Source organism: Phodopus roborovskii, unplaced genomic scaffold, assembly GCF_943737965.1.
Source record: "Phodopus roborovskii unplaced genomic scaffold, PHOROB, whole genome shotgun sequence".
Lineage (NCBI taxonomy): Eukaryota > Metazoa > Chordata > Mammalia > Rodentia > Cricetidae > Phodopus > Phodopus roborovskii.
In genome coordinates, this window is record NW_026126410.1 from 24,551,992 (window position 1) to 24,578,721 (window position 26,730).

Consider the following 26,730-nt stretch of genomic DNA (forward strand, 5'->3'; position numbering starts at 1 on the left):
AATGTTGTATTTTTTTTAAAACCATAATCCAAATTCCACATATCTCTTGTTTTAACAGGTACCACCTTTACTTCCTGGGTAAAAACTGTTTAAAAGTCAACTAAACAACAGTGTGTTTCTAAATAGAAAATGTGTTGATCAAACATTACCCTTAAATGGAAATGATGCTAATATTATCTCTATAAAATTAACAGTAACTGAAAATAAATCCCTATGACTAATAAGAGAAGTCAGCACATTCTTAAGTATATATTATATATGTATATACAGAGCCTTTAAAAAAAGTTTTCAAATGAGAATGTTATCATTACAGTACTTTGGAAATTTCTGATGACTGCACAATGTGAGATCCTAATGATGAGAGTCATTAGAACGTCCATATGAAATAAATGATTTGAACCTGCCAGAAGGATTAGCTTGGTTCAGTTGGGTCCCCTGGATAATAACTGTAAGAGAGCCTAATTGCATAATTAGAGCAATAATAGATTGGATGGATTTTATATTACTTTTCTGTCTTAGTTGAGACCATTATTTCATCATCAGTTCAAAGATAAAGATGGCAGCTTTTGCCACAGGAGTCAATTTAAAAACAGTGGGGAAATAAGACTACTTTTGGAAATCAACTGCCATTTTAACAAGAGTCTTATTTCTTTTTTTGGCTGAAGGCAATCCAAGATCTTTTGTGAGCATTTTAGAAACACGGGATGCAGGTTTTCACCAACATCTCAGCGCCATTCATTCATTCCCCTTGTTGCAGTGTAAGTATATGGATGTCTCCAAAGGCAGAGAGCAGGGATTAGGTTCAAATGGCTGGGTCCAACCTTCCCCTTGAACTCTTGGGTAGGATATTTACTCTAACCTTACTAAGTCAAGTTAATTATATAAGAAGTATTTGAAGAATATGAATTATTGTACTTCACACTGCTACTCTCAGGTATAGTAGGATAATAGTGATGACAACTACAGACAAAAAGTTAACATTTGCCTCAGAAAATTCTCTCAAGAACTTTTATAAGATTAGACTTATTTCTCATTAGATTACTGATAGTTGAAAGAATTAAGGGATCTGTGATACAGTTGGTGGCACAAAACTTTGAAATTTGTTAAATAACCTTTGTTAACATTTTTTAAGCTATTTTTCTTGTTCCCCTCATTTGGTGTGATGTTTCTTTCTCACATGCAATGGTCATGAGTGTCAAGGAACAAAGCCTTGCATTTGGTCACTGTCTTTGGATGTCACCATATCATTTGCTTCTACATCGTCTTACGACGTGGAAAGATTTGATGCTATGAGTAGTTGTTGGTGCCAGAAACACCTCTTGCAGCACAGACAGGATGCCCTAGATGCTACTTTAAGTTCTTTGACACACACACACCCTTACAAACCCTTCTGCAGCTAATTATCTCCTTGAAAGCTGATAGACCAAGAACATTTTCCCAATTGTTCCCCCCTTTTTTATTTTTTTATACTAAAACTCTATTTTATCATTAATTAGAGTATGATCCCTTCTCCCATTAGCATGTGAAATGTACAGTTGGAGCAGTTAGCTGACCTGAGGCCATAAACGAAAGTAGTGTTCAGGCCATCAGTAAGGAGTGTGTGGCCAACCTGCCCTAAGAGAAGAAAAGGAAAACTCTGTTCCCTGTTCTCCTACCCCGCATGCCTACTGGACTAACTTGGTTAACTGCATGAACTAAAAAATTAAAATTTGCCTCTTAGAAGTTCATAAAAGTGTACTAGAAAAAAGTCTAACATTGGATCCGCATGGACTGCAGTCATTGACTTTTGGGACGGGTACAACAGAGAACCCTTCAAGGAATAGTGGATAAATAGAAAGAAATAGCCACTTCATATATTCCAGTGTCATAATTGGAAAATGAAAAGGCAACAGATTAGCAGTCTTTGTCACTGTCCATCCCTCCGTACATATCTGCTAGCTTTTTGAACCGAGGGCCCCAGTCACTCAAATAGTCATAATCTTGGTCCCCATCTGTGGTCACTGACTCCAGTGAGCTCAGCGAGTCGGCCACCGAGCCGGTGCCTTCATAGGCATAGGTGGCCAAGGAGTCGTAGGGTGGGGCTGTGGGGTCTGTGTCATTTTCCTTTAACCTTTGGTTAATGAAATCTCTGACATCGGTGTTGTCGCGAGCTGTTGGAGTCCGACGCGGTAGAAAAAGAGCTTCAGGCACAATGTCCCTGCGAGATTTGCTGTCCTCCATGGCTTCGGGGTTCCTCAGGGTTCCGATATCAAAGGCCTGGGTGTCCTCCTCTCCGCCACCTTCATCGTTGTAACTGACAATGTTATCTCTGATGTCCTCTTTAGAAATGATCAAAGGCTCTTTCTTTCGTTGCCGCCTCAGAGCTGCAAACAGCACCACTGTCACTACAAGCAGAGAGCAAAACAGAAGGGAAGGGAAGTTAATTTGCTATCCAATTAACATGGGGAAAAAACACTGCTCCAACCAGCAGCTTTAAAACTTACTTGAAAATGCAGGCGCAACATTTTTCAGCCTTAAGGATGCATTTGTCTCTATCCATCATCAGACAAAGACCCCAGAATGGAGTATTTTAAAGAAAGGCTATACTTTAGCCAGATGATAAAATGTCATCTTTCCCCCCAACCCCCAAAAATGCAAGCTACTTTCAAGGTAGGAAAAGTAGTAGTAGTAGTAGTAGTAGTAGTAGTAGTAATAATAATAATAATAATAATAATAATAATAATAATAATAATAAATGTTTTTGAGCAGCAGAGAAAGTACTGCAATAAAAGTGCAAATTATGCCAAGCACCTAAAATGCTCCAAAACTGGTTATAAAGAAAAGGCTGGCACCTCTGGGAAGTGTTGAAGGCTTTGCATAACTCCACATTTAAAATAACTATTGCGCTATGCCTTCCTCTTCCCCCACCCAAGGAAAGTATAAAATTAGTTTAAAATCCCAAGCAGAGATGTGAACGTTTGCATACCTTCCCACATACAAAGAAATATTAGTACAGATAAAAACCCCGAGAGACCCAGATTCCAAAAGCTACTTTGGGCCCCAAGCTCAACCAATTATATAGGGCAGATAGTAATACATTTTCCATATGATTTGTGTTTGAATTAAATAAACATACATGAGATTTCACTTTCAAAGATCTATGTCCCACAAGTTTGTTGGCCAGAATGCCCGTTTTACAGATATATTATTGTTTTTCTTCTAGCTCAAATTAGAGGCAAAGCAAGAAGTGTGTTTAAATTGCTTCTGATCTTTCTTCACAGCTGGTTGGTAGAACAAAGCTGACTGCCTGGAGAGAGACACATCTACCTACAAATGGACCTATGTGTGCAAAGTAAAAACATAGCAATGACTTACAGAGGAAATGGCCATCCAGCAGACAACATATTACCAGCTCACATTTGTTCAATGATATTTATTACAGGAAGTTCTGGCAGTATCTCTACCACTTCGCCTATTACATGGTCCAGTTTTTGTAAGCCATGAAAATTGAAATCTTGCAATAAGATTGAGGAGGCAAGTGCATCTTTCTCCTAATGCATAGATTTGCATGCTCATGGATCTATATGTTATTCTTTCAGACGTTAATAGTATTAATACTTGGCTTCCTTGAGAGAGAATTCTACATACCATTTGCTGTTCTAAGTACATTTCATACTCTATCCCACTTAATCATCATAATAGTCCTATGAAGTAGGAACCGTACTGAAAACCCCAGTTTATCAAAGAAGAACTTGAAGCCTAGAGATGTCACATGCAGCAAGCATTCAAATCCAGGTCCACCAGACTATAAAGGTTGCGCTCTTACCTGCCATGCTGGAAGCACATTGGGATGACTCTTTCCTAACGAAATAAAATTTTGCCATTCTCAAGTATGTGGCTGTGTAACTGTCCACACTCTCTGTTCTTGGTCAGAGAGTGTCCCGATGCCTCCATTGTCTCATTCACCCATGGTATCCATTCATTCTTTCAACAAATAGTTATGTGGTGTCTGCTTTGTACCAGGTACAGTTCTAGGCACTACCAGTATAACATGTGCATCAAAAGCCCTGCCTCAGAGCATGGGCAGATGTGTGGGGACTGTGGGATGGAGACAGAAAATAAACAACATATATAACAAGTCAGGAAATTATTAGAGGATGTTAAGTGCAGTGCAAAACAAGAAAAAGTAGAGGAGGCCAAGGAGGATGGGGAGGTTTTTCTGTTGGGTTGTGCATTCAGCATCATTTCAGGGAGCTATCCGAGGTGCTCTCTGGCAAAGGGGAAACAGCTATAGGAAAGTTCTCAGGGAGGTCTGAGCCTGTAGTATTTGAGGAAGATGCCAAGAGTCTCAGTAGAATGGAGGAGAGGAGTAGGGAAGAGCTATGTCACCAGGCATCTTAGTGGCTTTGGGAAGATTTCCCCTTCACCTTGGTGGGTGGGGTTGAGGATGGAGAACTTCAGGGATTAGGGCTAATCTTCTTTTATGCTGTTTTCCAGTGTGAATGGCATGGATTTGCAAAACAGTGATGTAAGTAAAGTCAACATTAGGGATTAGAGGATAGACCCCAGTCCCTCTGCCCTTAAAGAATCTAACTCTAATGTACATGCATTCTTTCAGTCACTAAAGGTGAGACAGTAAGCATTTATTACTCTCTAATTCTCCAGATTCAAGTACTGAGACATCTAAATTTCAGTCCAACATTTACCTGAAACATAGACTTTACAAATGAGAAGAATTGAGAGGGCATAACCAAAAGTCAACAGTACTCAGTATTCATGGTTTAATTCTACAGTGAAGACTATCTATGTGTTTTATCAGCCCAATGTACATCTGATGTCTTGATGGGAGATCTTGATGAAAACCAACTTTTATAAGTGTGAAATGGGCTGGGAAAGAAGCATTTGGAACAGTTCAACTTATCTGTAAGTCCCTTCATGGAGATTAGTCTCCTCTTCTCCCATCCTCCTGGGGCCAGAGGACATCAGCAAGATTTTAGGGCTGGGAGAAGGGGGGGGGGCATGGTCAAATTCATGTTCCAAACCCATTATAGAACTAGAAGACTAATAATTTGACCCCTGTAAAAGGGAAGCACTAATACAATGCCAAGTGCTGTCATGAAAAATGAGTTAAACGAGAAAATTTTGCAAAACTCCAAATTGCTGTACAGATTAGATGTAGATGCTGTTGGAATGTTTAAACAATTTCATTTAATATTCATACATGGATCTAATGTGTTAAATCAACTCTACCCTAATTCCCTCCCTTCCAGTTCCTACCCTACACACCCCCAAATTTTACTTTGATTTTTTTTTTTTTTACTGTTTTCTTTTAGTAAAATACTAGATGCCTTGGGAATCACCCAGGGACTTTTGTATGGTAGACAAGTGCCCTATCCCCAACTACACCCCTAGTCCAGGCCTACTTTTGTACCAGATTTCCTCATGTATCAGTGTGGCTTCCTTTCTCTGGCAACCTCTCAGGTTTGTCTCTAATTTTTCCAGTGGTCCCAGTTTCAGTTCGGTGTCTCTTTTAGCCTGGAAATTACACTGCATCCCAGAATCTCACAGAGAAACTAGGAATGGGCTGGGAGCTCCATATTATGGAATAAAAGACCTGTATGTAGCTGAGCTTTATCTCCTATTCTATGTGTGACTTGGCCATGTAGGACTTACTTCATAGCCTGCTGAATCAGCTTTCATACTGAAGATGCAGATAGATACACCCCAGGTAGTTCTGAGCAGCAAGAAAAACATGTGTGAGGCATCTTGCACAGCATCTAGTCTATGGTGTGAATCTAGTTAAGACAAAACTCATTTTTTTCTTTAAAAAAAATTATGTACAGAATTCCCAAAACACTAGACAAGGTGTGGGAGGCACTGAAGCCAATTAAGAATAATGAAGAGACAGTGAATTTATTGCTGAAAAAATGAAAGGGGAAGATAAAATGAGTTAGTGAGAAGGAAGAAAACAGAGAAAACGAATTGATGCCTGAAGGTCTCTAAGTCAACATGCCACAGAGATTCTCGCATAGCCATGATTATTGCTGCTCTATACACAATTTCCAGGAATTGGAGGCAGCCTAGATGTCTAAATAGATGAATAAAGAAAACGTGATACATATACACAATGGGATTTTATGCAGCCACAAACAAAAATGAAATCACGACATTTGCGGGAAAATCGATGGAACTGGAAATCATTATGTGAAATAAGTCAAACTCAGAATGAATCCTATATTTTCTGCTACATGAAAAATCTAGATTAACATTATAAGTGTGTGTGTGTGTGTGTGTGTGTGTGCTTATATACATGTAGGAGTTACAAAAGTAGAAAGGGTCTGAAGAGGGGAGGGAGTAGGTAGCTGAATATGTGAAAGAAAGCAGAAAGCAGTTGGGGATCAGCTGGGGAAAGGGTATGGTATTAGGGAAGGGAGAGAGTCAGAACCAAGTATGAGCATACACATATTTGAGGAGATCATGATGAAACACATTGCTTTGCATGATTACCCTAAAAAAATTAAAAATGTAAAAAAGCAGGACAAATGACTAGAGAGAGGAAGGAGAAGGGCTAGCAGGCAAGAGCTGCTTCTCCTTCCACAGGTATAACTTCCCCCACTACCCACCCTCCCCAGGCATCTGGACACTCCTTTTTTTTTTTAAATCAAGAACAATGACCAAGTCCTACAGGTTTTACAGATGCACAGCATTAGGGATGCTGATATGCCTTTGTACACTGTCATTGCTGTATACCTTCCAGTCTCAAAATACTTTGTTCAACTCTTGCTTGAGAAGAGGATTAGGGTTCTGAAGTTGGTTTCCAGTCTTCTGGTGATTATTGGCAATATTGATCATCAATGAGAAAGGTCTTTCTTGTAGAAATACAGGCCCTTTTCTATGCTTCTCTGTTGTTACTCAGGCTTCTTTATTAGAAGAAGTTTTCCTCCTGTGTAATCTAGGTACAGGCTTTCTTGTTTGCTTTTTAGAAAGGGGCTTGTGTATTCCAGGCTGACACAAACTTAGCACGTAGTTAAAGATGACCTTGAATTTCTGATCTTTACCTTTCCACTTTTCCAGTTCTATGATTACAGGCATATGTTGAACTTTTTTAATTGTATAGGCAAGATTGTAAATACAAATCTTGTTTTTATTTTTAAAAACTTTATTGTGTTTATGTCCTTGGGTGTTTCGTCTCCATGTATGCCTGTGTACCACATGTATGCTTGGTGCCTTTGGAAGCCAGAAGAGGGTGTTGGATTCCTTGGAACTGGAGTTAAAGATGGTTGTAAGAGCTGGCATGTGAGTACTGGGGAATACAACCAGCCATCTCTCCAGCCCTTGTTTTCATTTGTGGAAGGGCTATATTAGCTGTGATTTTTTTTATTTGCATAGTAGTTAAAGACTTTCAAACTCAGGTTTTTGGCTTAATTAGTTGGTTGGAAGAAAAAAAATTGAATAATTTCTAGACCTTGTGTTGATTTCTGTTTCTTTGAGAAAATTCCTGGTAGAAACAACTTAACAGGGGCAAGATATATATTGGCTTCTGGATTCAGAGGGTCCAGTCCATGGTCACTTGAATCTACTGCTTTGGGGACTGTGGTGAGACAAAGTGTCATGGTGGCAGGAACATGCAGTGGAATGAGGCAGCTCAACTCATGGTGGTCAAGAGACAGGATGAGTCCAGGGACAAGGTATATCCTTCAAAGTTATGCCAGGTGACATAATTCCTTCTGCTGGGAGCCAGATCCTAGCAGCCCGTTCAACTATGAACACCTCTGTGCTTTGGTCATTTGGTGAAGTAAGCACATCAGTGCTTTGGTCATTTGGTGATTTGGTGATCCAATTCCCTTTCAGCTGAGCCACCAACTGAGGACAGCACCTCCAACACATGAGCTGTGGGGGAGAAGATGCCACATCCAAGCCATTGCAGATCTTGTGTTTCACTTTTATTACATTCATTTCTTTGGGATCCAGAATTCACTTCTTAAAGTCAGGAGTTATTTTATTAACAGTCTGAAAATTATAGACATTGCATATGTGGTAACTGGAAAACAGCACTAAGCAGGTAGTTACTCCATTGTGTAACTCAAAGTAAGTTTGTTTCATCAACGAGATTGTCATACTTTTATTTTTCCCATTGAGTGATATAGAAAAAGTCACCAGTATCCTTTTCTAGTTTTCTGTTGATCTCAAATGATACCTTTGTAAAAGGGGTCTTCATCAGACACTCATGATTTGCACTCTTGAAAATTTATCAATATTTGCCAAGTTAATTATCAGACAACACACAGAACAAACAGGGGACATATATATCTTCATTTCTAATCTCCCCTGAGATGCATTTTCAGTATGGTATACAATATATTTTTATGGTAAAATGGTACCCTGAGCAAGCAAAGATATGGGCATATATTACATCTGTTCATTCTCCAAAGCAAAAACTAGTTCATGTTTGAACAACACAGATTCTCAGCGTATAACTCTACTCACCTAGATCAGGCTGTATGCCTTAATGGGGGAGGCGGAAAAATCTAGAGTGTCACAGTAACAGTGTGTGCCCCTCACCAAGGGGAGATAGGATGCAGGGAGAAGCAGTTTACCTAGTAGGATCACGACGCACAGAAGGATGGCCACCAGAGCCCCTGTGCTCAGCCCTGTGGGGTGGATGAGGGCCTCGGCGTGGCAGGACTGCATGTTGCCATGGTGGTCACATGCACAGACCCGGACAGTCACTGTCCCAGTGCTGCTTTGGACTGGGTAGTCGTTGTCCGAAATGACCACAGGCAGGAGATAGGTGCTCATCTCGTGTCTGTTATAGCCATTTTTCCGAGTTAGGATTCCTGCGGTGTTGTCTGGAAGCAGAAAGCAAAATGATGAATGTGTGTGGATACTACATCATGTGTTGAATAGGTTGTGATGGAAGTCAATGAATATGGATGGAGACTGAGATCCAGTCCCATAAGGGTGCGGAGAGAGGAAAGGCAAGAAGCTCACTTACCTTTGTTGTCTTGTACAGTAAAGTTTGAGCCACTGGCTGCTTCAGGGGCCAAAGAGAAGGAGAATTGGTGTCCACTGTAAGGGTCATCCTTGTCAACAGCATGTAGGGTCTGAATCAGCTGGAATAGAAACCATAAAGTTGTCACAAAGGTTTCACAACCCAAAAGTATTTTCTTACAGTTTTTCAAGAAATTGCTTAATTTTATTAACATAATTAAAATGATAGCTCTTAAAAAGCAACTAGTGCATTCTATTCAAAGAATTGATGTGTGAGAGACCCATGGAGCTAGGGCTACTTCTTTACTGTGGGGTCTACTCTGAAAACTATGTGGTCTTCACCCTGATCTCACTCCACTATATACCAGAAGCCTTCTCCTAAGTTGTGACAACCTGAATGGTCTCCAGATGTTGCCAGATATTCCTAGGGAGCAAAGTCATCCTGGTTGAGAAGCACTGCTGAAGAGTAATACAAAATTACAAATGTCTCAATGATCTGATGAGATTGGCCTTCTGTGTATATGTTTTTTTTTTTTTTTTTTTTTTTTTTTTTTGGTTGATGAATAAAACACTGTGTGGCTACTAGCTAGGCAGGAAGGGTAGGTGGGGCTACCAGAGGAGGAAAATTCTGGAAAGTGTAGGCAGAGAGAAGTCACCATGTGAGCCCAGGAAGAGAGGAGGTGCATCAGGCTTTCTCCAGTAAGATAAGACCATGTAGAAATACATAGATTAATAGTTATTGGTTAATAATTAAGATAGAGCTAGCTGATAATTAATAATTAATAATTAATAATGGCCAACAGTTTTATAATTCTTATAAGTGTTGTGTGTCCATTTGGGGCAAGGTGGCTGTGGAACCAAGCTGGGAAAAACTGCCTGTAACAATGATCATTGACAGCATTGCCACTTAATAGAACGGAAGTACTCTGGGCAGCCTGTGTAAATACACTGTCTTCTTCTGCTCATAGGTTAGTAACTTGGGGGAAAAAAAACTAAAAAAGAAAATTAATGTAAAAAAGGCAGTGACATCAGCCCCCCTTTCCCTGTACTTTCACAGTGCACTTCTCTTTTGACAAAGTGTAGCATAATTTCTCTGTCACAGGCTGCTAAGACCTATTTCAGGTAGGTGACAAATGGGTAAAACAGTGAATGGGTAAACTTATGAATTTGTATTACTTTACAGATGGGCAATGTAAATAAGTAAAACTGTGAGTTATAGGCAATTGGATAATATGTTCTAGTTATTATTTTCAAGTACATATGCAAATTAAGCTATCTGTTCACCAATAGAGATTTTATTTCAGCAACGCTGTGACTAATCTATTTTAACGAAAACTTGAAACTGATTTGGAATCCACATCAGTCTTGGAGACTGATGAACTTCCAGTTCTTAAAAACTATTTGTTCTCTTATGTAAGTTAAACATTCGTCTTGGTTATTATTTATGGCATTAATCTCCTTGGCGCCCACTTCATAGATAATTCAAGACAAGCCCTCCGCCGCGTGTATCACCTCAATTATTAGATCTAAATTAATCTGACTTCTGATCTGAAGGTGCCTTTTAGCATACAACTCACCTGGTCTGCCTTTGCTTTTTCACAGACAAAGGTTTCATAGAACTCGGCGAATTCTGGGGCATTGTCATTGACGTCAAGAACTTTAATATAGAGAGGCACTCGGCTGCTTTGCTTTGGATTATCTGACACATATCAAAAAGAAAGAAAGAAGCATTACACGTTGATCACCACTTCCCTTTAGACAAGAGCCACCCACTCTTTCATTCTCATTTGTCCACGCTAATCCCCTGGGTAGATGAGGAGAGACTTCTGGTGCCAGGGTCAGGAGTTAATAGCTCATGTTTTCTTTCTCTCATCCACTTAACCCATATGTCTATTTGAATGTTCATTTGATAAAACCTTACTGGACATGACACCTGATATTGTCTGGGACAGATAAGGAGCTTAATAAAAGTAGTGAGTTTTAGGTATTTATTCTAATGTGGGGATAAGCCCATGAAACATATGAACATACAATGCACCAGATGGCAAAATTAAGCTGAGAAAAGGGATAGAGGGAGAGCTGTTGTGTTGAGCGGGACAAGCAGGTGTGCCTTCCCAGGGGCGCCATTTGCTCAGGTGAGATTGAAAAGAAGGAGTAAGTCATGTGAATATTTCTGGATTCCTGGGGAAATGAATGAGCAAGCAGGGAGGCTTTGGGGTAAGAGAGAGAGACAACTTTATGTAAGCTCTCATATTTTGAGCTGTTGAAGGTGGTTAGCAAGTTCTGACAATAGTATCCTTACCATCTCTAGCATCTCTTTTTCCTCATACTATCCTCCAAAGTGAAGGCGGCTGCACATAAATTGTGATATATCTCAATGACCCAAATTTTAAAACATGTTAACTAAACATTAAATCCTAAAACTTTAGGCATACATCTAAAACAATGCATAAAGTGAAAAACTAAGTTTCATGAACTTTTGAAAAATGGTCCTTTTCAGTGGAAAATCATTTTGTAATTTTAACGCTTCCAGTTTACTGTTGTTAGTATCCATGCCAGTCCCTTGGCACAAATTCTGGACGCCAAATTCCTATTTAAGGAATGTCAAATTAAGTGTTCCGATTACTGACAATGCCATGCTTCCTTTTGCCCATGCAGGCTGATAGTGATCCCATCCACTCTCCTACAGCGTTGTCACACCTCAATAGTTATGTTGACAAAACAGGACTGTAACAAACCATTTGGGATGGGATATTTCGCAGCAGATATCCACCAGAGATAAAAGTGTTTAGAACTTCAGAAATTAAAAACAAAATGAAAAGAACTATACTTCAGAAGCCTATTTTAAACACTAAAATATTATTTTAAAGATTGTCCTTTTTTGATTTGCTCCTGTCTGAGACTTTTCAGAGTTCACATTAATTCCCATTGAGTAAAACAATTCCATTTGAAATTTTTTTTGGCACTATTTTTCTTTGTACTTTATGGGACATGACATAGAATCCATTCTAAATATTTTATTGATTACTTGGTTCTTTATGCTGCTCAATTTGATAGACTATAGGAAAGTGATATTTTGTAGCTCTGAATTTGACTTTGAAATAGAAATTCTATAGAAGGTAAGGATGAATATCTAAGATGTGTTGGCCAATGACTACATGTTGAAGATATATGACCCTAGATTCCTGTTCGAGAGTCCATTGTTTTCAGCTGTTTTTGTGATTTTTAAAATTTATAACCTATGGAAGTCATATCTACTTTGTGCCTATTCTATTTCACTTGAAAGATATATTCAATTTTTTTTGAAAAGTGTGTGTGTGGTGTGTGTGGTGTGTGTCTGTGTGTGTAATATTTGTGAATCTGTGTGTCTGTGTGTGTGTATGTGTGTGTGTGTCTGTGTGTTTGTATGTGTGTATGTGAGTGTAGTGTTTGTGTGTGGTGTATTTATGTATCTGTGTGTCTGTATTGTGTGTCTGTGTATGTATGTGTGTGTATGTCTGTGGTGTGTGTCTGTGTGTGTCTGTGTGTGTGTCTGTGTGTATGTGTGTGTGTAGTGTGTGTATGTGTCTGTATGTATATGTTATGTGTGTCTCTGTGTGTTTATGTGTGTGTGTGTGTGTGTCTATATTTGTAGTGTGTGTATGGTGTGTGTCCCTGTGTGTATATATGTGTGTGTGGTATGTGTGTCTGTGTGTGTGTGTGTGCATGAGTGTGTGTGTAGTGTGTGTGTCTGTGTGTATGTGCATATGTATGTGTAGTGTGTGAGTCTGTATGTGTATGTATATGTGTGTTTGTGTGTTTGTGTGTGTGTGTTTAGGCACTGGTTTATGTTGGGTGCCTTCCTCCATCATAACCACCTTACCAGTTGAGGCAGGTTTTCTTGATGAGTGCTTTCCTAGTCTAGACAGCCAACTTGCCCTGGAGATCTCATGTCTCTGCTTCCTGAATGCTGGGATTACAGGCAGTTGCTGAATCCACCCAGCTTTTATGTGGACCTTGGGAATCCAAAATCTAGTCCTCAACACTTGCCTAGCAAACTCTTTTCCTGCTGGGCCATCTCCCCAGCCCAGAGAGATGTGTTATTGTTTTATTGTCTTCAAATTGCAGAACTTCCACAGTTTTTTCCCTCCAGTTAAGATGAAACAACACACATTTAGAAGATGCATCGTTGACGGTCTTTCCCCAGTGTTCCTTCCCTCAACTTGTATAAAGCAGGGTTGTCAATATGAGCTGAAAAGCTTTGGCCATGCTTGCACACGCCCTCGCCAGGACCTCATTCCATCACTGGGGACAGCATTGGTTAGATTGGACTTACTAATCTCTGTTGCTATCACTGTGATGTTGTGCCATAGCAGTGTTTCCCGGTCAAGAAGTTTTGATGTAAAAATTGAACCATTTCCAGAATCAATGTTGAATATCCTGTCCATATCTGTATGTCTGTCCACAGAATACCTGAAAATGCAGAGTAGAATTTAGAATTAGATTTTCCCCTTTCACATCATAAAACCGCTGCAAGAATAGCTCATTTGTTAATTCTTTCTACTTGTAGTGTTTTTAAGCACTATCTGTAACTGTAACATTAAGGAAAATATTTGGATCAATTCTATCTTTACAATCAGGTTGACTCGCTAGGCAAGTTGTATGATTTTAGAGACCATTACTAATTTCTTTTTTATATGCAATTAGTCAATTATTTTAATATGTAATTTAGGGCGAATTTATTTGGTAACTATTTCTATGACTGTGTGTATGTGTGATTTGTAGATAGGTGTATATGTGCTCACACGTGTGTGTGTGTGTATGTGTGTGTGTGTGTGTGTGTGTGCATGTGTGTGCACATAGATGTCAGAGGCTGACGTTGGGAGTCTTTCTCACTTGTTCTCCTCCTCATTCATCAAGGCAGGGCCTCTCACTTGAACCCAGAGACTGCCGATATGGCTGTTCTGGCTAGCTGCAGGGATTCCCAGGACTTGCCTTCAGAGTACTGGAATTCTAGGCAGGCTGCCGGGTCCACCTGTCCTTGTAGGCTCTGGGGGCCACTCCAGTCATGGATCTTCTCATGCACCATTTCCCCAGCACATGTTCTATTTTCTTAAAGATTTATTTACTTGTTTGTTTTGCATCCCACACAGTTTCCCCTCCCTCCTCTTCTTCCTGTTCCCTTCCCCTACCTTCCCTTTGTGTCCTCTGCTCCACTACTTTTCCATTTCTATTCAGACAAGGGCAGGCCTCCCTTGGATATCGACAAAACATGGCATATCAAGTTATAGTACGACTAAGCACCTCACCTTATGTAAAGCTGGATAAGGTGACCCAGTTTGAGGAATAGGGTCCCAAAAGCCAGTAAAAGAGTCAGAAACAGTCCCTGCTCCCTATTAGTAGTCTCGCAAGAAGACCAAGCTATACTACTATAACATCTAAGCAGAAGGCCTAGGTGAGTCCCACACAGGCTTCCTTGTTAGGTAAGAACACTGAACTTATTTTATTGCCTTTCTTCATTTTTGAAAACGAATGATAAGTATTTATAACACATTGCTACTTCTCAAAAGGGAAGACATTGTACTCATAGACCGTGAGAAACTTAATAGCTATCTATGAGCATGTTTTTCCCTCATGAAAAACTCCAAGCTTAGGGTGTTGTACTTTGTGCCTTTGTAATCTATTGCAGTTACACATGACCATCTTTACTTTGTCTCAGCTTCCCGGTAGAGTTTTAAGTATTACACATTATCATGTTTTTCTATCAAGCCTTGAAATAAATGGGAAGCAGTGAGGAAGTCTTAGTTCAAGTCAGCTTTAAATTTTAAAGAGAGGAGATTAACTACTTAGGAAATACCAAAAATTTATATTGTCTTCCCTAATTGGGAGATTAAAATTGATGGAAACCCTAACATGCCTATATTGTTTAGGAGAGACGATATGGACAAAGCTGCATTTTCTTGTTGTTGTTATTTTCTGTCCTCTAAGGTAATTTCAGTTTATATCAGTGATATTTATTGTCCAGAAACATTAACTGTGATCATTGCCAATTGGAAGAAAGGCAGTCAGCCTCTGCATGCTGTAGCAGATTGTTTGACCTCCTCTCCTGGGACTTCACTGTGTTTTGTGATTAAATGATTTGTCTTGTAATGTGTACTCAAGTGGGGGAGATTTATTTGATGGGGAAGAAGTTGTATTTGCATGTATACCAAAAAAAAAAATGACTTCATTTATGTGTATGACTGTGTGTGTGTGTGACTATGTGTCTGTGTGTGGGCACAGGAGTCTGGGTACCTAATGAGATATTTGGATCCCCAGGAACTGGAGTTATAGGCAGTTATAAACCATCTGATGTGAGTATTGGGAACCAAACTTGAGTCCTCTGTAAGAGCAGCAAGTGCTGAGCCATCTCTCTAGCCCCCATATAGACACTGTATATTGTGTGTGTGTGTGTGTGTGTGTGTGTGTGTGTGTGTGTGTGTATCAAAAGAAATCGTGATAAAGTTATAGTAGGAAATTGTTTTGTGATTGAAAAATTAAAGATGGTGGCTGCATAAAAACTCAATGTTTCAGGCATTATTTGTTCACTTAACAGTATTATGTAGTTATTTAGTATCTATGTCTAGACTATGTATAGGCATATTTTCTTAGTATAAGAATGATTTTGTCCTATAAGTAAAATCTTGGGAATATGCATCGATACAGCAATGTAATCTATGTACATTTCTAGACTTAAATCTATATTTATATATCAAATCCATATGTGCTAAGGGAAGGCTGGCAGCGACAGTCTTAGTATGAACCAACCACTAACCCACCTGGTGAGTACCTCCACTCACAACACAGAGAATAATGCAATGGGTAAGACTGATATTTGCTTTAAAAAACTAATATAAAAGAATTTAGCCTAAATTTCCAGAAGACATTTCTCTTCAAATGGAGAGCATGTTGATATATCAGAGAGGAACCTAAGCTCGTATTTGTTAACTTCTAGCATTAGCACTTTTAAATTGGACTTCACACTGACTTTCTAAGTAGCCTCCCCCCATTAGAATGAGCTCCAAGTGACAGAACAGTTGTGAAAATACATAAAGTGTGTGTGCTGTGGAAGTGAAAGCCATCACTCATTTCCCTGATCAAGCATCTTACATTTACAGGGGAAAACACTGGGCCTGTGGAGCTCACCTGGGACCACATTGATGGACCAAGCCCTCTTTAGCATGTCATAGATCCTCCAGCAGATAGATAAAGCCTGGCTCTGTGTGCCCTGAGAATGGAGCAGACATCTGTGTGTTTTAGATATGAAGGTGTCATGAGATTTGACTAGAACGAAGGGGACCGAATGCTAGAAAACATTTACTTAGAGCTGTATATTCTTTTATCTGCAATAACGTTCTCCATGTAACAGGCAGAATGACCCTTCAAAAGTGTAGGTTGGGATTAGGTAGCTCTTCTATTCAAAGCTTCCAGATGGCTTCTCACCTCAATTAGATAAAATTCAGGCTTTACCCACAACTCCACAGTGGCAAACTGCCTCCTAATTGACCCCCTCTACCTCCTCCTCCTCTTTCTCTAATCTCCTTCCTTCCTCTCTCCCTCTTCTTTCCTTCTACTCTCTCTTCCTCTCCCTCCTTTTTTTTCTTCTCCCCCTTCATATTTCCTCTTTGCTTTCTCCTAGTCATGCAGCCCTCTTAGCCACTCTTGCAACAGATTAAGTCATCTCTAGCATTAGACCTTTTCTTCCCCTTTTGCAGATCTTTGCCCAGGATTCTACATGGTCATCACTACATTTTTCCTTTTTTAATTTTCATATCTTTACTGCATAAATTTCCTACTAAGAAGGCTAAGTCTGGTCACACCATCTTAAGTGGTCTCACAATTAATTTGATTATTAGAATTTCTTCACCTGACCTGCTGCATATTTATCCATTGTTTATTTTTCTCTGTAAGCTCTCTACATGGAGGACTTCATATAGTTGTCTGTTGCATTCCCCTTGTGAATACAATGTGCATGGTGTGTGTGGCAGGTAACCTGACCAGAATATGTCTGTGGGTTCACTGGCAAGAAATTCTCCAGATTTTATCTTTGCTGCCTGCTTTATCTATGGAGAATGATTTACACAACAGCCCTATGATTTAGTACCTTTTTCATTTATTCTACTGAGCCACTGGCTGATGGTTGGGAGCTGGTTGATTCTGGGATTTGCATATGAGTCTAGAATCTCCAAGTTGTCAGTGGCCTCAAAGAGCAACGAGACTTTCTTGCCACCTTGCCAGCAAAGCACAGGAAAGATGGAGGTCGTTTACCGAACGTTCCTTTGGATTCCATCCTGTTAATTTCTCCAGCATTTCACAGACATATCACGAAACAGTTCTTGTTTTTATTTACATATGCAAGGGATCAATTACTCATCTAAAGGGAGCATAATGCTGCCTCTAAGTGCTACATTCTAGGTCCTCCAGCACCTGAAAAGTGTGCTGCCTGTCAAGCTCAGTGGCTGCTTTATTTCTCTGATCCACTCTTCAGTAAATCATCTTAAACCTTACTTAGAGCCCAGGTCAATTAGCTGCACCAGGTTCTATCACCTGACTTAAACAGCGAACTCCCATTGTATCTGTCTTAATGCCTCTTTTCTTTTAACTTTTGTGTACTTGAGGTTTGTGCTGTTGCTAAAACAATATTTATGCAGTGAGCAAGGACAGTTAAAGGTGCTATTTGGAACTGGTTTTCAGGAAAACACAGCTGTCTAATTGGAAAAGGGATTCCTTTTTTCTAAGGAGCAGGTGAATGTTTGAACAAAAACAAAAAACAAAAAACTTAACTTACAAAAGAGATGTCCCTGAAGTGCACTTACTTGACAGGATTCCTGGCAGCATCAGGATCTTGAGCTGAGACAGAGCCTATGGTTGTGTTTATCTGCGCGTCCTCTCGGATTTGTAGGATGTAGGCCAGTTTGCTGAAGACTGGAGGCTCATCCACATCATCTATCACGATTCTCACCGTGGCTGAGTCTTTGAAGGGACCCAGATAGAGAAATCGGGGCTCGACATGGGGATTGGAGGCTTCCACCTTGAGGGTGTACACTTTCTTCTTTTCAAAATCCAAGAGCTTCAGAAGAAAGTGATGAAACACAGAGAGGCAAGGCACAAACCATTTTAGTGAAAATCTCTGATAAGTGAATGCAATCGAGCTGCTTTGGGAAGTTACCACACATTATTGCAATGTTGGGCAGAGGCAGCAAAGGTAAGTTGAGATCAATATTTTTCCTGTACTCTAGAGCATTAGTAGGGAAACTATTACCTATTACATAGGCTGTGAAGAACCATGAACCAGCCATGACAGAAGTACAGCCCGGATGTCTGCTGCTGCAGAAAAGTGGGTACCCAGGTGCTAGTGCTATTCCTATGGTCAGGAAGAGAACTGGGCGCCGGAGTGGAATCTGTTTCAGACTCCGTCTCCTTTAAAATAGCTTGGGTTTGAATAGAGGGGGTTGCCAAGGGCAGAGTGGCAGCATGTAGTCAACCATTTTGCCAGGGGGAGAGGGGTATCTCACATTTGGCTCTACCTGCTGTGTGTTTAAAACTTGTCATTGCCTGGGGCCCCACTCTTCTCTACTAAGCCAAACTTTCTTCCATGCCGATGCTTATCCGTATTTTCAAACAGTTTCCGGAGAGTCTGAGGGGAGCCAGAATTGTGACCCACAGATTAGCACTGTGACTCTCTCTTGCCCATTCAGACTAAGTAAGTTGTTTTTGCAGGAGTTAATAAGAGCTTTCCTCAATATGCTCACAAGGGCACTGGGCTAATTACTTGCCAAAGAAGGCAATGATCCCCGTTGTCAAAAACCTTTAGGGAAAGAATTTGCCTTTGAAGACGTAGTGAACCCAAATGCATATTGCTGACATGTAGTTTCAGATGATATCATGACAAGGCTTGCTAGAAACACTATTAATCAAGACGTTGGCGAATGTGATTTAGTCGGCTAGGCAAAATTTCAGTTTGAATCTGATAAGGCCCCGAGGAAATTAAAAAAGGTTAATGCACAGTAATGGGCTTCCTAATCATATCAGGGTCCAAGACATTGGTCTGAGTGTCGCTTAAGCATGTTTTATTGTGCTTCCAGATATTCAGACATGTTCTAAAGAGGGAAATTTTTCTTGTTATTTACATCCACCATGCTTATGTTCGGCAGCAAACCACAGTGGGCTAAGGGAGAAAGAGGGTATTGAACTATACATGACAAAAGAGAAATCAATGAAAATTAACCTAAATCAATTCTTTTAGCCCCATATCACATGATTTGTTGGTTTTAACCATGGCCACACTTTGGTTTAGTGCTCTGTGGTGCCTGCCAATTTTGAGAGGTCAACTAGCAGGAAAGCATGCTGGTGAGGAGGAGATTTGATGCCCTCATGCTCCTGAAAGTAACGGAAGGGGTCACATGACACTTCTTCATTTGCATAAATGTGTGATCTCTGAATATGCTGGCTCTCTAATTCAGGTCATCTTGTCCCCTACTTGCTCTAAGCCTTTCCTTCAATGCACGTTTCACAGTTTGCATATACACATTCATTTAGTGGTTTTTTAACTTCCTTGTCAATTCCCTCCTGGCCTGTAGGCTCTAGGATTGCAGAGATCTTCTGTTGTAATGGCAACATCAGTATCCACAATGATGTGTGCTATTGTCTATTTTATTGTTTATATCATTTATTTAATCATTTCTATATATTCTACTAGTTTCTCTTACTTACTTAAAGGATTTTTTAATAGACATTTATTGAAAGTAATAGAAGTAATGAATATGTAAAATTACTTTTGACTACTAAAAGTCAACCCAAGAGAACTCAGTGCAGTTAGTATTGGTGTTTTTAAAGAGTGAGTAAAAGAATCTGAAGAAGTGTTTGTAGGAAATTGTCATTGTTCTTGGGAGCCAGAGGGAAGCACTCTTATTGATAAGACGTTAAGAGTTTTATTTTGTTCTATAGCTATGTAAGTTGTAGAGGCACCAATAAATAGCCTATTCTTCCCCCTGCTAAACAATAGTATTTGGAGTTAAATAAATCTAATGTGGAGTTGTGTTTACATCTCCTTATGTCTCCTTTTCTATGTGTGCATGCTTGTGTGTGTGTGTGTGTGTGTGTGTGTGTGTGTGTATGCATTTATACTCTGCATATTTGTGGGTGGAGGCCAGAGGTCAGAGGTCAACATCATGCCTTCTGTTACTTTGAACCTTATTTCTGCCAGACTGCCTGGCCAGGGAACTTCCAGGATCTGCCTTTCTCCACCACTCCTCTAGTTCCTGAGTTGCCACCAGGTGCCACCATGCACAGACTTGGGGGCCTGGACTTGTACAAGTACTTTATTCAAGAGCCTTTTCCTCTGTTCTGGGAATTGTAACAAATATCCATGTCATTACCTTTTTGACAGTTATAATTCCTTCCTGGGTTTCCTGGTCAGTGATGACGTCAAACATATCTTGCCCCTCACCATCCATGATGCTGTACTCAATCTCTGCATTTTCTCCCACGTCAGCATCACTGGCTTTGATCCTGCCGATTGGTGTACCCGGTGGAGAGGACTCGGGGGTCTTAAACTGGTATGTACCTATTATAATCACCAAACAAACAAGTAAGGCAGAGACTAGGAGATACTCTACCCTAATAAGCAGTCTACTTTTATCCATTAGGGATGCATTAAAGATTCCCAGTGGCTTTAACTAACTGTAACCAGTACTAAATCCTAAAGAAAGGGTTTAGTGCAAGTTAAATACTCTATTTTTCCTGTGTTTATTTTTAATATATACATGTCTTCGATAGTTTAACATATAACCTGGGCACAATATAATAGACTATCTGCAATAGCTTATTTCTTGTTAAGAAAAGAGAATATGTATAATAATATATAACAATAAGCTATTTTAAATAATATTTTGAAACTGTGCTTGGCAATAAGTGCAGCCATAGAAAGCCCAATTATGGCTGAGGGGAGATGCCTTGAAGACCTCACTGTGGGTGGAGACAGACTTATGCTTTCTTCAAAATATTTAATGATGTCCTATCCTCCTTATGTCTTAACTATCATGATAATCACACACCTCCTCCTATTTCATGGTCTCTCTCCTTGCAGGTAGGGTACCTTTTTCTTGTCCTGTAAACAAAGCTCTCAAGTTCATGGTGTCTTTTCGAGACTAACAAGGAGAGGAGGGTTTCAAAAGCCCAATGAAGGTATTAGAGCAGAAAGAACCTAACCAGGACTAGCTTGAAGCCAATTACTATGTGTTCTTAACAGGATTTCTTCCTGACCTCGGTCATACTAGCTGAAGGTGGAAGCAAATTATGGCAATTTGGAAAACATTCTCAAGTAGCCATGATTTGACTAATAATCTGATCTGGATCTGAATGCAGTTAGGGATATGGGGAATTACACTGGGCAGTGGAGTTCTCCACTCTTTTCCTTTGACTAACTCATTCTTTCATTCTTAATTTCATTACAGCATTTTCTTTATGTAATTTATATATATTTATAAACATATTACATATGTTTGTTTATATAATAATATGTAAAGATACATAATTTTGTTTTTGATACAGTCTCATTGTGTAGACCAGGCCGGCCTTGATCTCATAGAAATATGCTTGCCTCTGCCTGATTAAAGATGTGCACCACCACACCTGTCAGCATTCTTTTATTTTTACTTCTCATCTAAAATTGTGCTTTGTTTAAATATCTTCATATTGTAAAATTAGTTTGAAAGATAGCATGTGAGTTTCATCTTAGATCAGACAATCTTGTAGTCCAGCATAAACTTAGAATGTGAGTAGAATGTGAGTGTGTTTATGTGTATGTGTGTACGTATGTTTGTATGTATGCATGTATGTATGTGTGTGTGTATGTATGTATGTATGTAGAAACAAAAATTGTCTTAGCATGGATGGCAAAATGGTGATCATAAGCTGCCTTCTGAAATTTATTCTTATCTTTTATAATTTGCCATTTATTTATACATGATTTTGAGACAACAACAACAAAAATCACCGAACTATGGCACCATTGAAATATAGGCCTTCGATTATGCGAATTCCCTGAATAGTGGGCTCCTGGTTAGTAAAATAACTAAATATGCTAAGTATTTTTTCTAGATTGTTCTGCATTCTCTCTTCCCTTGCTTTGGCACATGGTCTGATGGCAGGTAACAGGCAATGTAAGGAAAGAGCAGGGCAAGTGACAAATCCCCATAGGGTCAAGTGCCAGACACTCTTGAGTTATCCTCCCGGGAGCAAAGCACTGTCGAGAATGCTATTTTCATTTTAGGCATTGTGGAGAAATTTTAGGACCCATAACACTTTCCTTCTCCCTATATTATAAATTATTAGCTGTTTTGTTTTTGGCAACTAGCCAGCTGTTTATATACTTGGAGAATAAAAAGATGAAACTGTGTTCTGCTGATCATTTGGATCTCCATTCTAAAGGAAGCCTGCATTATATGGTTATCTTTAAAAATGCCACAGTAGAGTAAGTGGGTTTTCTTCCACCCCCTCTCTTCCTTCCTCGCCCTTCCTCCTTCCCTCCTCCCTCTTCGCTTCTCTCATTCCTTCCTTCTATTTCTTTTCAAAAGGTTTGTTTTTTTATTATTATTTTTAGTTTTCTGTATGCGTGTATGTCTGTGTGTCTGTCTGCTATGTGTGTGCAGGTGGTCCCAGAGGCCAGAAGAGGGTATTTGTATCTCTTGGGGCTGGACATAGAGGCCATTGTGAGGCCTTCACCTGGACCTGAATCCTCTGGAAGAGCATGGAGTGCTCTAAACCAATTGCTGAGTCATCCTCTTTAGTCACCTGCTTAAACAAAACAAAACAAAACAACAAAACAAAACCAAAAAAGGACTCTTCCTGGGCTATTGCTATTGCTCTTTATGGAGCAATAGCCTGGAAGCCTCCATAACTGTTCAAGTCCTAGGATGATATGTGTGAGTGAGTCACCATATCCAGCTACATTGTTTTGTTTAGCAATTCAGATAAATTTTTGGGGGGAGCATGGTCACAAAGACATCTGTTTTTGAAGGGAAGATTGAACCACAACTATTTTCCCCTGGGTGACTGCATGTGAAAGTCTAGCTTCGATGCTTGACAGAAAGGCAATATTCATGGGTCTTGTTTTTTCTTCCTACTTGGTAATGACAGTTAACGATATCTGAGTTGAATTTCAGTATCTCAATTAACCATACTGTAAAAAACTCTATGACTACAAATGGATCAAACATATAACAACTTCTCCAGCTGTATTTTTAGAACTAGGGAAATGATAAATCCTTCCTTGCAAAGCTTTGTGAGCATTTAACAGAGATTACATGCCTGATTTAGTTCATAAAAACATAAAGTCAACTTCTCTCTAACAAATAGCAGCATACTTGTATACATATCCTTTGCTCAAGCAAATTTATGCTTATGGTAGTCATTTTAATAAGGGAAGAGAAAGCAATGATGTTGCTTTTACAACAGCAGCCCTATCAGGAATCACTCAGCTAATTACCAATGGCAGAGCATAAGCATTCACACTTCCTGAGCATAAGTGGTGTTTTCAACTCATTTAAATAATTTTAATAAAAGTGCCAATTCTTCCTAAGTCCAGTGATTTTGACAGCAGTGCCAGCAATGGAAATATTCTTAAAGTCAAAATTTTACAAAAGCATATTGGAGAAATCTGTTCAATCAAATGTCCCTACTCTGGGGGAAACGGGGTGGGTTGTCATTGACATCAGTCAGCGTGATGTTCACGGTGGTGGTCCCCGACAGTCCTCCCATCTGGCCACCCATGTCCTTGGCTTGAATCACCACTTGGTACTGTTCTCTGTTTTCTCGATCCATGTTGAGCAACGCTGTCTTGATGATACCTATGGATGTGAAATTGAAATTCAGGAATGGAAGGGGAAGCATTAACAGTATTTTATGGAATCATTTATTTATGCAAACAAATGTAGACTGTCACCCACAATATGCAAAACACTATGCAGATGTCACTGTGATATAAAGATGATTATGTGCAGCCTTTCTACTGAAGGAAATTACAATCACACAGGGGGAGAGATACTCATTAAAAAGCCTGTAATACAAGGAGAATGAAAACAAGTAAGTACAAGTGAAAGCTGGAGCAAAAGAGACCGAGAGTCGTTCAATATAAATGTCATAGGATGACATTGTAAAGTACAACTGGTGTGTGGCATGAGAGGACACACTGCACTTGCTGCTGGATAAAAAGCATTGAGAGGATAGTTTAGAAAGCCATATGCCTGAGCTGACACCAGAGTTTCACATTATCAACTTGGCTAATTGAATGTTCGTGGGTTTTCTAAGCCACAAAACTCTGGGCTCAGGAAAATGGCCTGAGGTTCCTCTCGGTTATGATCTTGTGTGATCCTGGAGAATTTGGGATATCTTACAGGGAATGAGAACTCCATCCCAGTAATCCCTACAGCAACCAACATTTTAAAGATAGATAGGTTAAAGTTGTCTCTACTGTTAGGCAGTTAGATAATGACTTGAAAGAATTTCTCAAAGTTTGCCTAATCTCTGTAGAGTGTTTATGCTTAAATTAACTTTCCTTAAAAAAAAAAAAAAATCACTGGAGTAGGTTTTGTAACCCTCTCCGGTCTCACATTCTCATGCTTAACCACTAATGAAGCCGAAAATATCTTTTCTTCCTTTTTTAACAAGAATGCCTCAGACAACAGGTCAATTTATTCCCCGAGTCTTGGCGTCAAGGAGCAGCGGCTTTCTCTTCTTCAAATAATGGTTCTTCTCTATTTAAACACAGGAAATCACCTTAGCCTTTTGTCCTTTAAGTAGGGTAATTCTAATTCTTCATTCTCATTGTTTTTCAACTCAACATGTCCTCTCTCCTTGGGATTCTTTCCAGGTTCATTCACCTTTTAACACATAGATCTCTAGCTGGGATGTAGTAACCCAGAAAAGCTCTGGCTTAAAATAAAGAGTGTTTGAAAAAAAAAATGAAAGGAACTTGATTCAAAATATGTATAGAGCCTACTGTATAATACAAATGCTTTGTACTGAAAAATAAAACACCCGATGGCATGGCGCTTTGGACAGAGGTGCTTTTGTGTTCTGCATTATATGACACACTTGTGCTCCATATTGCGGAGAGGCCTCAGCACCTCTGTGCTATTTATAGCTTAGCAAGCATGCACTGTCAATGCTTGGTTTGTTCTGAGTTAACACCCTGGAAGCCCAGATGCCCCTGGAGAACAAGGTTGATATCAAACAACTTGACTAAGCATTTCAAGAAGTGCCCGAGCCCCAAACATCCACAAAATGAGGGGAGGCTGCAAGAGATGATAATGAAACCTGGGTATCACAGCTCATGTCTGGCCATCTGACCAGAAAGACTGGCTTTCTTTGTTATGCTCCCTCCATCCTCCATTCTGTAATCTGCTTGTATGTATGCTTGTGGGAGATGAGATGGAAGACAGCTTTTTTTTTTTTTTAGGATGTTAATCTACTGTCTTCTCAGATTGCCAGCTCTCAGAAAAAAAGAGGTTTTAAAGATTCAGTTCCTGTCTCTTCTCATTGGCATCTGTGACAGACAGCAGTGAGTCCAGCATTCCACTTAGACTTTGCAGGGCAGACTCAGAAATAAGATGCCATAAAAAAAAGATTCCATAAGGAAGCTAATTTGTTGGGCCAGGAATGTGTTGGACAGGATGGGCTAGACCATGACATTAGAATGAGACAAAAATCTCAGTGGTGTGACAGAGCTATGGTTCAATTCTGACGTATGCTCTGAACAGGCAGGCAGGGATCTCTGCTCCTGGTAACAATCTGGCATCCTGGCTGAGGCCCTGTCTCAACAAGGGTTTCCATGATCACCATGACCAGGGGAAGGGAATGTGACAGAGTGTAGCAACTCTGCTTGGAAGTGACTTATCTGGCTGACACTTTTTATTTGTGCAAATATGGAGCAGAACAGAAAGATGTGGCACCATCAAGTAACTAGAAAAGACAAAAGAGGACTCAGGATTTATGTGAATAGGGTTAGCCACTCTCAGAAAGGGTCAGTCCTTTAGCTTCTTGCCGAACTGGATGGAAAAAGAAAGGAATGACTCTATCCTATATGTGTGGTGCAAAAGACTCATTGTCTATTTCTTTATTAAAATTATCTGGATGTCAAGCTTACAAATACATCATTAAAGTTTCACAGAGGAACACAAGCAAAATCCAATCATGTTAATTGTTTGTATTAAACAACAGGCTAAGTCAGCTGAACATGTCAGTTAAAATTACAGACTGTAGACTAGGAGATGTGGAAAGCATTCTAACCTGTTTCAGACTCCACTGAAAAGTAGGGTTGTCCCTGTAGGATGCTGTAGACAACTTTAGCACTGTTTCCATATGTTGGGTCATCAGCATCAGTTGCAGTGACTTGTACTACAAACGTGCCTGCAAAGACAGAAATATAACTGAAAACAAAGAAGGGTTTATTATGTTACTTGGCTCATGTGCATATGAAGAAAACATGATCTTAATTAGTTTAAAAATTAAATTACATTTTAGTGTATGTATATATTTGTATGCATGTGATGGCTCACACATGCCATTGTGCATGAATGGAAGTCAGAGGACAACTTATAGAAATCATTTCTTCCTTTCCATTGTGTGAATCCTGAAGATCAAATTTAGGTCTTGGAAGCAAATATCTTTGCACTGACCCATCTTGTTATGCTGGCTAGTGTTTTGTCAACTTGACACAAACTAGAATTCCCCAGAAGCTGG

General features: G+C 39.6%; 1 protein-coding gene across 2 annotated transcripts in view; it reads right to left on the reverse strand.

Annotated features, from left to right (window-relative positions):
* Positions 1-1,848: 1,848 nt before the first annotated feature.
* Positions 1,849-26,730, reverse strand: part of LOC127220663 (cadherin-6) — a 54,878-nt gene continuing 29,996 nt past the window's right edge. Inside the window, exons 3-11 of one of the 2 annotated variants that reach the window (XM_051182577.1) lie at positions 26,278-26,397; positions 23,670-23,837; positions 20,367-20,554; positions 17,805-18,058; positions 13,286-13,422; positions 10,548-10,669; positions 8,975-9,092; positions 8,577-8,828; positions 1,849-2,384 (exon numbers count right to left, since the gene is read on the reverse strand). In XM_051182577.1, the coding sequence (XP_051038534.1) occupies positions 1,894-2,384; positions 8,577-8,828; positions 8,975-9,092; positions 10,548-10,669; positions 13,286-13,422; positions 17,805-18,058; positions 20,367-20,554; positions 23,670-23,837; positions 26,278-26,397 (1,850 nt within the window). In that variant the 3' untranslated portion in view covers positions 1,849-1,893. Of the gene's footprint in view, positions 2,385-8,466; positions 8,829-8,974; positions 9,093-10,547; positions 10,670-13,285; positions 13,423-17,804; positions 18,059-20,366; positions 20,555-23,669; positions 23,838-26,277; positions 26,398-26,730 lie in introns of both variants that reach the window. The other variant, XM_051182578.1, reaches the window with a different exon arrangement.